Here is a 15,998-nt window from a genome sequence, read left to right as displayed (position 1 = left end):
CTAGACTTTCCTCAAAGTAATCCTCTGTTGTCCCCGCTGGCAAGGGTCCACAGACTCCTGTTGGGACCCTTTGCGGGGGTTCCCCAGGCAGAAGGCTTACAGTTTTGTGCAGCATAAATCCACTGTGGCACTACCGGCTGTGGCGGGGAACAGACATTGTACTGGGGTGAGGGAATGGCCTGAGCTGGAAATGCCCCGGTTTGGAATGGGGCCCAGGACAGGCCTCTCATTGCATTTCCCAAAATCGGGTTTCCATCTTTATTAAACTTAGAGTGACACTGATTAGCCCAATGTTTTCCTTTTTTACATTTTGGACATATTTCAGGCTCAGCAGTTTTCTTTTTTCTGCTATCTGGTGGCCTGACTTGCTGATTTTTTCTACATTCTTTTTTAGTATGACCATGCTTCCCACAGTTAAAACAACCTCCAGGAAATGGAGTATTTCTTTTATCCACTCTTAGTCCTGCCATTGCTCGTGCTAGCAGAGTAGCCTTATGCAGATTACCTCCGATAACATCACAGGCCTTGATATAATCAACTAAATGTGCTTTCCCTCTGATAGGTCGCAGAGCAGCCTGGCAGTCAGGATTAGCATTGTCAAAAGCTAATAACTACAGCACTATATCCTGAGCAGACAAATCTGCAATCACCTTTTTGTTTTATTTTTTGTTTTGAGACGGAGTCTCACTCTGTTACCCAGGCTGGAGTGCAGTGGCATGATCTTGGCTCACTGCAAGCTCCGCCTCCTGGGTTCACACCATTCTCCTGCCTCAGCCTCCCGAGTAGCTGGCACTACAGGCACCTGCCACCACGCCCGGCTAATTTTTTGTATTTTTAGTAGAGACAGGGTTTCACCATGTTAGCCAGGATGGTCTCGATATCCTGACCTTGTGATCCACCCACCTCGGCCTCCCAAAGTGCTGGGATTACAGGCGTGAGCCACTGTGCCCAGCCTGCAATCACCTTTTTAAGAGACTTCTGTAACCAAGCTATAAAATCCACATATGGTTCTTTTGGTCCCTGTTTTATAGCACTAAAGGAAGGGTATTGTTCTCCACGTGAAGTGATTTTTGCCCAAGCTCTAATGCACACTCCTCTAAGCTGTTCTGTGGCATCATCCTGCATGACAACTTGTGCATCTAAACCAGCCCAGCCGCCAACCCCCAAAAGTTGGCCTGTAGTTATATGAATTTGAGGTTGGTCCTGGGCGTTGCAAGCAGCCTGAATGAAAGCTTCATCTGCTCACCAAGTTTTAAATTGTAAGAACTGAGCAGGAGTTAGACAAGCTTGAGTAAGAGCATCCCAGTCAGTAGGAATCATCCAACTGGAAACAGCAACATTCTTTAACAGTCCCATTACAAAACGAGAACCTGGTCCATATTGATTTATAGCTTGTTTAAATTCTTTGAGTAATTTAAAAGGAAAAGGCTCAAATGTAGCTGTAATATTTCCCTTTTGTTCTGGGGGGTGTATTCTAACAGGGAACTGTCAAGCCTCTAAATCACCCTCTTGTCTAGCTTGCTGAATTCCTGCCTGAATAGAACTAAGAGCAGTCGCCCGAGGCGCTGTTCAAACAGTCACTGGGGCAACTACTTTTTGCCCAGTGTCCTCCGGAAAGGAAAGATCTGGAGGGTCATTTTCTTCAAAATAATAATGAGGGGGTGCAGAAGGGTAGGGATGAACCTCTCTCCTTTACCACTTTAGCTTTAGCTGGCAAATAAACCTGCTCTGTAATCTCTTCTGTTACTTCGTTATACTGTCCTTCCTCCTCATCGTCAGTGTGAAAAAGTTCCAAGGTGGAACGAACCACAGCCCACACTTGTCCCATTGTTACCCTGATGCTTCCGAGCTCCCCTACTTACTCACTACAGGGATTGCTTTAAGAGTACTTGGTTGTCCTCCAGCTAGTTCGGCGTTCTCCAACCGTCGCTCCAGTGACCCTTCGACCTGGATTTGAGCCCCCACGATGGATGCCACTTGCCGAGACCAGCTCGGTCGGGGATACCCTAACCTAGTGGCACTAAAGGAATTAAAGAAACACACACAGAAATATAGAGGTGTGAAGTGGGAAATCAGGGGTCTCACAGCCTTCAGAGATGAGAGCCCTGAACAGAGATTTACCCACGTATTTATGAACAGCAAGCCAGTCATTAGCATTGTTTCTATAGATATTCAATTAACTAAAAGTATCCCTTATGGGAAATGAAGGGATGGGCCGAAATAAAGGGATGGGTCTGGCTAGTTATCTCTAGCAGGAGCATGTCCTTAAGGCACAGATCGCTCATGCTATTGTTTGTGGTTTAAGAACTCCTTTAAACGGTTTTCCGCCCTGGGTGGGCCAGGTGTTTGTTGCCCTCATTCCAGTAAACCCACAACCTTGCAGCGTGGGCGTTATGGCCATCATAAACCTGTGACAGTGCTGCCGAGATTTTGTTTATGGCTAGTTTTGGGGCTGATTTATGGCCAGATTTTGGGGAACCTGTCCCAACATTCATGAAACTGAATTTATACATTTTTTTTTATTGTACTTTAAGTTCTGGGGTACATGTGCAGAATGTGCAGGTTTGTTACATAGGTATACACATGCGATGGTGGTTTGCCGCACCCATCAACCCGTCATCTACATTAAGTATTTCTCCTTATGCTATCCCTCTCCCAGCTCCCCCACCCTCGACAGGCCCCGGTGTGTGATCTCCTGCCCCTGTGTCTGTGTTTTCTCATTGTTCGACCCCCACTTATGAGTGAGAACCTGCAGTGTTTGGTTTTCTGTTCTTGTGTTAGTTTGCTGAGAATGATGGTTTCCAGCTTCATCCATGTCCCTCCAAAGGACATGAATGCATCCTTTTTTATGGCTGCATAGTATTCCATGGTGTATATGTGCCACATTTTCTTTATCCAGTCTATCATTGATGGGCATTTGGGTTGGTTCCAAATCTTTGCTATTGTGAACAGTGCTGCAATAAGCATACATGTGCATGTGTCTTTATAGTAGAATGATTTATAATCCTTTGGGTATATACCCAGTAATGGGATTGCTGGGTCAAATGGTATTTCTAGTTCTAGATCCTTGAGGAATCGCCACACTGTCTTCCACAATGGCTGAACTCATTTACACTCCCACCAACAGTGTAAAAGCATTCCTATTTCTCCACATCCTCTCTAGCATCTGTTGTTTCCTGACTTTTTAATGATCACCATTCTGACTGGTGTGAGATGGTATCTCAATGTGGTTTTGATTTGCATTTCTCTAATGACCAGTGATGATGAGCTTTTCTTCATGTTTGTTGGGTGCAAAAATGTCTTCTTTTGAGAAGTTTCTGTTCATATCCTTCACCCACTTTTTGATGGAATTATTTTTTTCTTGTAAATTTGTTTAAGTTCTTTGTAGATTCTAGATATTAGCCCTTTGTCAGATGGGTAGGTTGCAAAAATTTTCTCCCATTCTGTAGGTTGCCAGTTCACTCTGTTGATAGTTTCTTTTGCTGTGCAGAAGCTCTTTAGTTTAATCAGATTCCATTTTTCTATTTTGGCTTTTGTTGCCACTGCTTTTGGTGTTATGAAGTCTTTGCCCATGCCTATGTCCTGAATGATATTGCCTAGGTTTTCTTCTAGGGTTTTTATGGTTTTAGGTCTTACGTTTAAGTCTTTAATCCGTCTTGAGTTAATTTTTGTATAAGGTGTAAGGAAGGGATCGAGTTTCAGCTTTCTGCATATGGCTAGCCAGTTTTCCGAACATCATTTGTTAAATAGGGAATCCTTTCCCCATTTCTTGTTTTTGTCAGGTTTCTCAAAGATCAGATAGTTGTAGATGTTTGGTGTTATTTCTGAGGCCTCTGTTCTGTTCCATTGGTCTATATATCTGTTTTGGTACCAGTACCATGCTGTTTTTGTTGCTGTAGCCTTGTAGTATAGTTTGTAGTCAGATAGTGTGATGCTTCCAGCTTTGTTCTTTTTGCTTAGGATTGTGTTGGCTACGTGGGCTCTTTTTTGGTTCCATATGAAATTTAAAGTTTTTTCTAATTCTGTGAAGAAAGTCAATGGTAGCTTGATTGGGATAGCATTGAATCTATAGACTACTTTGGGCAGTATGGCCATTTTGATGGTATTGATTCTTCCTCTCCATGAGCATGGAATGTTTTTCCAGTTGTTTGTGTCCTCTCTTATTTTCTTGAGCAGTGGTTTGTAGTTCTCCTTGAAGAGGTCCTTCACATCCCTTGTAAGTTGTATTCCTAGGTATTTTATTCTCTTTGTAGCAATTGTGAATGGGAGTTCACTCATGATTTGGTTCTCTGTTTGCCTGTTTTTGGTGTATAGGAATGCTTGTGATTTTTGCACATGGATTACGTATCCTGAGACTTTGCTGAAGTTACTTACCAGCTTAAGGAGATTTGGGGCTGAGATGATGGAGTTTTCTAAATATACAATCATGTCATCTGCAAACAGAGACAATTTGACTTCCTCTTTTCCTAATTGAATACCCTTTATTTCTTTCTCTTGCCTGATTATCTTGGCCAGAACTTCCAATACTGTGTTGAATAGGAGTGGTGGGAGAGGGCATCCTTGTCTTGTGCCGGTTTTCAGAGGGAATGCTTGCAGGTTATGCCCATTCAGTATGATATTGGCTGTGGGTTTGTCATAAATGGCTGTTATTATTTTGAGATGCGTTCCATCAGTGCCTAGTTTGTTGAGAGTTTTTAGCATGAAGGGCTATTGAATTTTGTCGAAGGCTTTTTCTGCATCCATTGAGATAATCATGTGGTTTTTGTCATTGGTTTTGTTTATGTGATGGATTATATTCATTGATTTGCATATGTTGAACCAGCCTTGTATCCCAGGGATGAAGCCAACTTGATCATGGTGGATAAGCTTTTTGATGCACTGCTGGATTTGGTTTGCCAGTATTTTATTGAGGATTTTCGTGTCGATGTTCATCAGGGATATTGGCCTGAAATTTTCTTTTTTTGTTGTGTCTCTGCCACATTTTGGTATCAGGATGATGCTGGCTTCATAAAATGAGTTAGGGAAGGTTTCCTCTTTTTCTGTTGTTTGGAATAGTTTCAGAAGGAATGGTACCAGCTCCTCTTTATACCTCTGGTAGAATTTGGCTGTGAATCCGTCTGGTCCTGGACTTTTTTTGGTTGGTGGGCTATTAATTGCTGCTTAGTTTCAGAACTTTTTATTTGTCTATTCAGGGATTCGACTTCTTCCTGGTTTAGTCTTGGGAGGGTGTATGTGTCCAGGAATTTATCCATTTCTTCTAGATTTTCTAGTTTATTTGCATAGAGGTGTTTATAGTCTTCTCTGATGGTAGTTTGTATTTCTGTGGGATCGGTGGTGATATCCCTTTTATCATTTTTTATTGCATCTATTTGATTCTTCTCTCTTTTCTTCTTTCATAGTCTAGTGGTCTATCTATTTTGTTGTTGTATTCAAAAAACCAGTTCCTGGATTCACTGATTTTTTGAAGGGTTTTTTGTGTCTCTATCTCCTTCAGTTCTGCTGTGATCTTAGTTATTTCTTGTCTTCTACTAGCTTTTAAATTTGTTTGCTCTTGCTTCTCTAGTTCTTTTAATTGTGATATTAGGGTGTCGATTTTAGATCTTTCCTGCTTTCTCTTGTGGGCATTTAGTGCTATAAATTTTCCTCTACACACTGCTTTAAATGTGTTCCGGAGATTCTGGTGCGCTGTGTCTTTGTTCTCATTGGTTTCAAATAACACCTTTATTTCTGCCTTCATTTCGTTATTTACCCAGTAGTCATTCAGGAGAAGGTTGTTCAGTTTCCAGGTAGTTATGTGGTGTTGATGAGTTTCTTCTTTTTTTCTTTTTCTTTTTTTTCTTTTTTTTTTTTTTTGAGACGGAGCCTCACTCTGTCACCCAGGTTGGAGTGCAGTGGCGCAATCTCGGCTCACTGCAAGCTCCACCTCCTGGGTTCACGCCATTCTCCTGTCTCAGCCTCCCAAGTAGCTGGGACTACAGGCGCCCACCACCACGCCTGGCTAAATTTTTTGTATTTTTAGTAGAGACGGGGTTTCATCGTGTTAGCCAGGATGGTCACAATCTCCTGACCTCGTGATCCACCCACCTTGGCCTCCAAAAGTGCTGGAATTATAGGCGTGAGCCACTGCGCCCAGCCTTAATGAGTTTCATAATCCTGAGTTCTAATTTGATTGCACTGTGGTCTGAGAGACTGTTTGTTATGATTTCCGTCTTTTGCATTTGCTGAGGAGTGTTTTACTTCCAATTATGTGGTCAATTTTAGAATAACTGCCATGTGGTGCTGAGAAGAATGTATATTCTGTTGATTTGGGGTGGAGAGTTCCGTAGATGTCTATTAAGTTCGCTTGGTCCAGAGCTGAGTTCAAGTCCTGGATATGCTTGTTAATTTTCTGTCTTGTTGATCTGTCTGATATTGACAATGGGGTGTTAAAGTCTCCCACTATTATTGTGTGGGAGTCTAAGTCTCTTTGTAGGTTTCTAAGAACTTACTTTATGAATTTGGGTGTTCCTGTATTGGGTCCATATATATTTAGAATAGTTAGCTCTTCTTGTTGCATTGATCCCTTTAACATTATGTAATGCCCTTCTTTGTCTCTTTTGCTCTTTGTTGGTTAAAGTCTGTTTTTTCAGAGACTAGGATTGCAACCCCTGCTTTTTTTTCTTATTATTGCTTTCCATTTCCTTGGTAAATATTCCTCCATCCCTTTGTTTTGAGCCTATGTGTGTCTTTGCCCGTGAGATGGTTCTCCTGCATACAGCACACCAGTGGGTCTTGACTCTATCCAATTTGCCAGTCTGTGTCTTTTAACTGGGGCATTTAGCCTGTTTATATTTAAGGTTAATATTGTTATGTGTGAATTTGATCCTGCCATTATGACGCTAGCTGGTTATTTTGTCCGTTAGTTGATGCAGTTTCTTCATAGCTTCGATGCTCTTTACAATTTGGTATGTTTTTGCGGTGGCTGGTACTGGTTGTTCATTTCCATGTTTAGTGCTTCCTTCAGGAGCTCTTGTAGGAGAGGCCTGGTGATGACAAAATCTCTCAGCATTTTCTTGTCTGTAAAGGATTTTATTTCTCCTTTGCTTATGAAGCTTAGTTTGGCTGGATATGAAATTCTGGGTTGAAAATTCTTTAAGAATGTTGAATATTGGCCCCCACTCTCTTCTGGCTTGTAGAGTTTCTGCCGAGAGATCCACTGTTAATCTGATGGGCTTCCCTTTGTGGGTAACCCGACCTTTCTCTCAGGTTGCCCTTAACATTTTTTCCCTTCATTCCAACCTTGGTGAATCTGACAATATGTGTCTTGGGGTTGCTCTTCTCGAGGAGTATCTTTATGGTGTTCTCTGTATTTCCTGAATTTGAATGTTGGCCTGCCTTGCTAGGTTGGGGAATTCTCCTGGATAATATCCTGAAGAGTGTTTTACAACTTGGTTCCATTCGCCCCATCACTTTCGGGTACACCAATCAAACGTAGATTTTGCCTTTTCACATAGTCCCATACTTCTTGGAGGCTTTGTTCATTTCTTTTCGCTCTTTTTTCTCTAATCTTGTTTTCTTGCTTTATTTCATTGAGTTGATCTTCAATGCCTGATATCCTTTCTTCTGCATGATCAGTTTGGCTGTTGATACTTGTGTACGCTTCACGAAGTTCTCATGCTGTGTTTTTCAGCTCCATCAGGTCATTTATATTCTTCTCTAAACTGGTTATTCTAGTTAGCAATTCGTCTAACCCTTTTTCAAGGTTCTTAGCTTCCTTGCATTGGGTTAGAACATGCTCCTTTAGCTTGGAGGAGTTTGTTATTACCCACTTTCTGAAGCCTGCTTCTGTCAGTTAATCAAACTCATTCTCCATCCAGTTTTGTTCCCTTGCTGGTGAGGAGTTGTGATCCTTTGTAGGAGAAGAGGTGTTTTGGTTTTTGGAATTTTCAGCCTTTTTGTGCTGGTTTCTCCCCATCTTCATGGATTTATCTACCTTTGGTCTTTGAAGTCGGTGACCTTCGGATGGGGTCTCTGAGTGGACATCCTTTTTGTTGGTGTTGATACTATTCCTTTCTGTTTGTTAGTTTTCCTTCTAACAGTCAGGCCCCTCTGCAGCAGGTCTGCTGGAGTTTGCTGGAGGTCTGCTCCAGACCCTGTTTGCCTGGCTATCACCAGTGGAGGCTGCAGACCAGCAAAGATTGCTGCCTGTTCCTTTGGAAGCTTTGTCCCAGAGGGGCACCTGCCAGATGCCAGCCAACATTCTCCTGTATGTGGTCTCTGTCAGCCCCTACTGGGAGGTGTCTCCTAGTCAGGATACATGGGGGTCAGGGACCCACTGGGAGGTGTTTCCTAGTCAGGATACATGGGGGTCAGGGACCCACTGGGAGGTGTTTCCTAGTCAGGATACACGGGGGTCAGGGACACATTTGAAAAGGTAGTCTGACCCTTATCAGAGCTTGAACACTGTGCTGGTTGATCTGCTGCTGTCTTCAGAGTTGCCGGGTAGGGACGTTGAAGTCTGTTGAAGCTGCGCCCATAACCACCCCTTCCCCCAGGTGCTTTGTCCCAGGGAGGTGGAAGTTTTATCTATAAGTCCCTAATTGGGGCTGCTGGCTTTTTTTCAGAGATGTCTTGCCCAGAGAGGAGGTAGTCTGGCTGCAGGGGCCTTGCTGAGCTGGGGTGGGCTCCGCCCAGTTTCAACTTCCCAGCGGCTTTGTTTACCCTGTGAGGGTGAAACCGAAACCGCTTACTCAAGCCTCCGCAATGGTGGATGCCTCTTCCCCCACCAAGCTCAAGCATCCCAGGTTAGCTCAAACTGCTGTGCTAACCGCGAGACTTTCAAGCCAGTGGATCTTGAGCTTACTGGGCTCCGTGGGGGTGGGACCTGCTGAGCCAGACCACTTGGCTCCCTGGCTTCAGCCCCCTTTCCAGAGGAGTGAATGGTTCTGTCTCGCTGGTGTTCCAGGCGCCACTGGGGTATGAAAAAAAACTCCTGCAGCTAGCTTGGTGTCAGCCCAAACGGCCGCCCAGTTTTGTGCTGGAAACCCAGGGCCCTGGTGGTGTGGGCACCGAAAGGAATCTCCTTGTCCGCAGGTTGCGAAGACTGTGTTAAAAATGCAGTATCTGGGCCGGAGTGCACGGTACAGTCCCTAATGGCTTCCCTTGGCTAGGAGAGGGATTTCCCCATCCCCTTGCACTTCCGTGCAGTGGCACAATCTCGGCTTACTGCACGCTCTGCGAGGTCAACGTTTTTAGATCCCGCGTATGAGTGAGAACATGTGATATTTGTCAGAAGCATCCATTTTAGAAATCACTTGTGTATCTGTGTTTCTAAAGATTTGTAGTTTTCTTTTTGCTGGCTCTAAAGTTTTATTTTTCAGTTTATTCCTAGTTTTGTTGTCATTAATGAGGTTGTAAATTTTTTTTTCTAGTTGGTTATTAGTTACATATAAAAATTATTTTTATTTTTATATTTATTTTATAACTGACCTTCATTTAGTTTTAACTAATAATGTGACATAAATTATACACTGTTTAAAATAACTGTATCATATTCAATTTATACACTATTTCTAGATTTAAAAGAACAATTAGATCTTTAACTTGAGATGCTTCACCTACTGGGTGAAGATCTCTATATGCCTAATTTTTTTTTTTTTGTCAGTGGTAAAGCGATGTGAAACAATGTATGACCTGTAAATTATTACCCTTAAACCTATTATGCTTTGGATATGAAATTAGAGGATATTGTTTATTGTAGCTGAGTGATTACATTTTATATACATTTCTTCTACTAAACTTTGTTGTAAATACTTGACCCCACAACCAGTTTATAGGATTCTGATTGTAAAACACATGAATATATTGTTTAAACTTGTTTTATAAAGTTTTTGATATACTATAACAAAGTATTTTTAAGATTCCAAGGTCTAGAGAAGAAAAAGATACAAATTGGTTATAAATCTAATATTAAGTCTTAATATTAAATCTAATATTAAGTCTGCTTTTTTAAATTATACTTTTAAGTTCTGGGGTACATGTACAGAATGTGCAGGCTTGTTACATAGGTGTACATGTGCCATGGTGGTTTGCTGCACCCATCAACCATCATCTACATTAGGTATTTCTCCTAATGCTGTCCTTCCCCTAGACCCCCACCCCCAACAGGCCCAAGTCTACAGTGCATTTTAAAGAAAGATTTTTTTTATCTCCAGTATAATTACAAATAAGATGTTGTAACTTGAATTGTCTCAACTGACAACTTGGAGACTCATTTTCACTTTTTCACAAAATCCTATTGTTTCAGTGAGACAAACGACAAAAGCAGTAATACAAAAGCAATAATCTGTCCAAAGAAACACAAAGAAAAAAGCAAATTATTTTGTACTGTTTTGCTTTTTTTTTTTGCTTTTTTTTTTTAACAAAAGGAAACGTGGTATTATCTTGCAGTTTATGACTAACATAGTATAATACTCATTTGCTTTTTCTGAGGTGCCACAGAAATTTCTAACATAAATTGAAGAAAAGGTGGATGTTTTGACACCAAAATTGTGTGTGTGTGTGTGTGTGTGTGTGTGTGTGTGTGTATTTCTGAGCTGGCACAGCCATGTGCAGCATTTGGTGGTGATTCTTTTCACAGGATGAGCTGTTAGCCAGCTCCACAGAACCTTGGATATCGTGTAGCCTAGTTCCTCCTCTTACTGCTCCCATCTCTCAACACTGTTTGCTTTCAGTTCGTTCATGCAAGTTCAATGAAATCACCTTAGATTCTTCCTTTTGCATGTTCATGATATCATAATAATTATTTTTAAAAACCCCAATTGCCCTGTTTTTCTTAGCTCTTCACCTGAAAGACTATGAAGACATCATCCCTCCTGTGGAGATCTACTCTCTGCTAGCACTCTGCGCATGTGCCAGCAGAGCCTTCGGGACTTGTTCAAAAGCTTTCATTAAACTTGAATCTTTAGAGACCCTCAGTTCAGAACAGAAACAGCAGTATGAAGACCTTGCTTTAGAAATCTTCACCAAACATACTCCAAAAGATAACAGAAAACCTGAATTGGACAGCCTTATGGAAGGGTAGGCTAATTTTAATTAGTGGATGTCATTCTATCTTATTAGAAGCTTGGATTTCTAGATGTACAATGTTTAATGTAGGAATTAAAGCGCTAAATTTTGAAGCAATTCACATTAACATTATATCCTATTTTATTTTTACAAGTGTATTCATGCTTTATTTTGTCATTGTAAGAAAGGTTTTTTCTTGAAAAAACTTTTTTAAATGAAGTATTTGATGTTAATCTCAGAATTTTTATTCTTTAGGTTTTTTTTAAGTGTATTAAATAAGGTTAGACTAATGAGAAGTTTTAAAGTATAATGAATTGTTTCTCCCCTTGTTTTACAGTGGAGAAGGGAAACTGCCAACATGCGTTGCCACAGGAAGCCCAATCACTGAGTATCCATTCTGGATGTGCAGTGTATGCAAGCACGGTGTCCTTGCTCAGGAAATAAGCCACTACAGCTTCTGCCCCCTATGCCATAGTCCAGTGGGATAAAGGAATGATAAACTGTATATAACTGTAAAATATATGTGGCATATATACATGGCTATATGCTGTATATGTAATAAGGTTTATTTCTGTGAGTTTTGTATGAAAATCAGCCTCATTATTTATAGTTGAATTTTTGCACAAAATATATGTTAATAAAATAATTTTTATGGCAATACAACTGTGAAATGATAAGGCTGATTTTCATATAAATGTGTGAAAATCAACCATATTTTCTCTCTCCCTCTCTCTTTTGTCTATCTTGTATTTGGTTACATGATACCATGGAAATATTCCAAATAAATATTTTTCTCACAGTGTCAAGGTAACTGAATTCATTAAAAAGTCTTGAAGGGAGTAGGGAGTGGGGGAAGCATGGGAGTGGGGCAAAGTTGAATTTAGAGAATTTTTATAACCCATGTTACAAGGAAGTTAAACAATTGTAATAATGAAATGAGCTTTCTCTGTAGCCGTATTTAATTAAATAAGTGTCGAATGTCTTCTTTATTATATTTTCAGAAGTGAGGCGATGGCATTTTAAGACATTTTTTACAATCTGAATTGTTTCTAATAGCCCTATTCTTCTATTTTAAAACCTGTCCTTTTAGTCTGATTCAAGAGATGGCATTTGGAATTTACACTTTCATATGATTGTGCAGAAAACTTGGCTCTATTTATAATGAAAATAACTTGGGAAACAAAAATATCCATTTTGTAGTTATAGCTTCTGTTGAAACATTGTCACTAAGCTGGACCCTTCATTTACACAAGTATTGTTGAGGGAGTGATTCTTTCTTGATATGCATCTGTTTTCGTTTATTATTAATTTGAAAGATAAACAGTTGTGATCCGTAAAGGATCATTTCTTATGTCTTTTATATAGCTAATAATGTTCTCTGTTTATTTCTCATGAATTCCCATTTTGTGGCTAAAGACCAGACCTTTGCACTATTTCATCAAGATTATTTTATTGAGGTTTGGCTTACGTATAGTAGAGGCAATACATAGAGATACGCAACTTTGTTATTGCAGCTACAATACACTTTCTCAATCTCATATGTTTTTGTCTTGTAGAGACAGAGACAAGTTCAGCATGTTGCAGATTGGTAATAGTGAGCTGTGAGAAGAGATTTATAGCGTAGATGAGCTTAGGATAGATAGTGGGCTCATTGGCCTAAATAAAAAGAGAAGACCAGAAGTCTTTGAGGTCTCTGTCTCTATTCGTGCGCCTCGTGGAAAATTACTTCGATACAATGGTAGCCTCTAAATACGCTACCTCGCAAGCTATTCCAGAGGTCATGGAACAGAAAGCCTTACAAACCAAATAAAAATTCTCAAAATACATTGGTTTATTGAACCAATTTGCAATACACAGTGAGGAACAAGGAGAAAGCAATGATAGATTAACACTGTTAGTGTAACGTGCCAGCGGAGTGGAAAGAACGCAACACCTGAATCCTGGGTTATGTAATGTTTTTATGTCCTGACTCACATTCTGTCACATAAGCTTTCCCCTAATAGTGGGGTTACAAAGAGGACCAGAGTGGCCGTTTGAGCCAGATGACTTAATCAGATGAAATGTGCCTGAGGCCAACGATGTTCACTTGCTCTATAGAAGGGTCTCAGGGGCAGGTACACTTGACCACAGCAATAGCTTGCCTATTAGTCTGCTGAGCAGTCATGAATTTTATTGTATTTCTTGGGTAAGTACAGGCCAGAATGAGTGTTGCCAGTGGGTAATTGAATCAACTTCTCACACATATTGAGGGCTTTATATGTCTCATGCATACTTAGTGTATCATGAATATTTGGTATCTTTGTGACTTTTCATATTTTTAGTGCTTCATGAATATTTGGTATCTCTTGCTCCTTTCTATCTGTGGTCACACATACATGCTCTATTAACTTTGCCTAAGATGTCTCCTAAGTTACTAACTTACTTACCTAAATGTAACATAATGAATTCCAGCTTTCTCATTTGTCCTATACCAGAATGGGAAATTTCCCCAAATCAGAAAATCACATCCTAACAGAGAAGTCTGTCTAAGGCAATACATCTCCTGTTGAACTTACATCTTTCCACAGGACTTTCTGTTTTTAGGGATGAGACTATTCTCTGCTTCATCAAGGAAAGAGCAATGTTCAGGGTTGTAGGGATGGCACGCTTATTAGCTCTGCCTGTCTGAAACATTCCTGCAGGACAGTTTGGTCAGAGTTGCAATTCTTAGTCCATGGTCTAATGCTTGAGTATCTCTTCTTTCCCTTTCCTATCTCAGGAATCAGCTGAGAATTCATTCGATTGTCATGCCTGTAGCCCCTTACTGTGATTTGTTGGTTACACTTTCATTTGCTTTAATTCTAGGATCACCTGTTGACTCCTCAGACTTCACCTAACTTTGGAAACTCTCTTTTGGAGCCTTCTCATTTCCCGCTAATTCCGTGCTGCCTGAGCCCTAGAATTTTCTCACCAACGAATTATTCCAGGTAGATCCTAAGTTGCTGGATCTAGTTGATATTTAAACAATAACTAGTTGATATTTCTAATTCAGTTGCATCCAGAAACCAGTATCTCTAAAAACAACCTCTCATACCTTGTGGACCTAATTATCATATATGTATATGTGTGTGAGTGTGTGTGTGTGTGTGTGTGTGCATGCGCGTGTGCGTGCGCATATGTATATAGACAGACACATCTTTTTTACTTTTGTAAAAGCTTATGCCTCTTTGGTATCTATATCTGTGAAAGTTTTAATAATCTGCCATAATATCTTGGGGACCTTTGTCTTGTATGTAAATGGTACTAGAGAAAACACCTATATTATGAGTCGATCTAGTTGGTTTTATTCGACATGAGGAAATTTCCAGATAACAACACTAACAAACTCTCCCTCGACTAGGGGGACAAAGAAAAGCAAAATTGACCGTAAAAAAAATTACCTGGTGAGAAGTTGCATAAACAGAATTAGACAGTATATTGAAGACAGCATCATTAAACAGTTATGTTGTTCTCCTTGCAAAAAACATGTACTGACTTCCCACTGAGTAATGCCAAGTTGTTTTTTTATTATAAAACTTGCCCTTAATTACATGTTTCAAAGTGGTTTGGTGAGCCAAGGTATTGAAATGATGGAACTGACTGATAAAGCTGTACAAATAAGCAGTATGCCTAACAAGCAACACAGTAAGGTTGACATGCTTAATTCACAAATGCTAATTTCATTATAAATTGTTTTGCTAAAATACACTTTGAAACTATTTTTCTGTATTCCGAGAGCTGAGATCTAAGATTTTATGTAGTATTAAGTGAAAAAATATGAAAATAATAAACATTGAAGAAAAAAATAACTTGTGTTTATTCCACGTTTTCTTTATCTATAACTTATGGAGAACATGGTGTTTGCTTTGTCTTCATTTAAGTATTCTGATGGGGGTTGGTTAGGAGGCTATTGGGCTCCAGAGTGGAGAAGGGGAAAAGGGAGCAGGAGGTACAATAGATATACAATACCACTTTTGCTACCAAACAAGGGGGAAAAAACCCCAACAACCTTCCAGAGGCACTAGGCAAATGTCAGATATTGGAGGTTGCTGTGAACTACTCCTTAATGGTCATGCTGAGTTCTCGTTTAGGAATGAAGGAAATTATGTCCTACTAGACCTATAAGAGAAAATAAAGAATACTAAATGTGATAATGTTGTAGCTCCAAGATTTTCTACTCAGTTTCAAAATGAAAATAGGAATATTATATTGCCTCTACTGTCTATTTTAAAGATCATTTTCTCAATTCATTTTTTTCTCTAAGAAACTAATATTTACTGCTTTTTTGAATATAAAAAGCAGGCCAGGCGCAGTGGCTCACGACTATAATCCCAGCACTTTGGGAGGCTGAGGCGGGCGGATCACGAGGTCAGGAGATTGAGACCATCCTGGCTAACACAGTGAAACCCCGTCTCTACTAAAAATACAAAAAATTAGCCAGGCGTGGTGGTGGACGCCTGTAGTCCCAGCCACTTGGGAGGCTGAGGCAGGAGAATGGCGTGAACCCAGGAGGCAGAGCTTGCAGTGAGCCAAGATAGCGCCACTTCACTCCAGCCTGGGTGAAAGTGAGAGACTCCATCTCGAAAAAAAAAAAAAAAATATATATATATGTGTGTGTATATATATATATGTGTGTATATATATATGTGTATATATATATGTGTATATATATGTGTGTATATATATATGTGTGTATATATATGTGTATATATGTGTGTATATATATGTGTGTATATATATATGTGTATATATATATGTATAAAGCAAAAATGTTCATGGCAGAAATTTTCAAAAATACATAACAGTATAGATGAGAAAGTAAAATTAGTTGATCTTTATAAATAAAATTATATTTTAGTTGAATTTAAGAGATGAAAAAAACTGAAGGGACACTGAAGAAATTTGTATAATTGGTTTCTTCGTACCAAAATCAG

At 39.9% G+C, this 15,998-nt stretch overlaps 1 protein-coding gene across 3 annotated transcripts in view; it reads left to right on the top strand.

Moving 5' to 3' along the window:
• WDR35 (WD repeat domain 35) overlaps positions 1–14,873 on the top strand; it is an 80,514-nt gene extending 65,641 nt beyond the window's left edge. Inside the window, exons 26-28 of one of the 3 annotated variants that reach the window (XM_058426778.1) lie at positions 10,818–11,058; positions 11,384–11,456; positions 13,891–14,873. In XM_058426778.1, coding sequence (XP_058282761.1) covers positions 10,818–11,058; positions 11,384–11,456; positions 13,891–14,016 — 440 coding nt within the window. In that variant the 3' untranslated portion in view covers positions 14,017–14,873. Of the gene's footprint in view, positions 1–10,817; positions 11,059–11,383; positions 11,882–13,890 lie in introns of those variants that run through there. The other 2 variants (XM_032172318.2, XM_058426779.1) reach the window with 2 other exon arrangements.
• The last annotated feature ends 1,125 nt before the right edge of the window (positions 14,874–15,998 follow it).

This window comes from Hylobates moloch, unplaced genomic scaffold (genome assembly GCF_009828535.3).
Source record: "Hylobates moloch isolate HMO894 unplaced genomic scaffold, HMol_V3 SCAFFOLD_13, whole genome shotgun sequence".
Classification (NCBI taxonomy): domain Eukaryota; kingdom Metazoa; phylum Chordata; class Mammalia; order Primates; family Hylobatidae; genus Hylobates; species Hylobates moloch.
The sequence above is the reverse complement of the archived record's forward strand: the minus strand, read 5'-3'. Positions and strand labels throughout refer to the sequence as shown.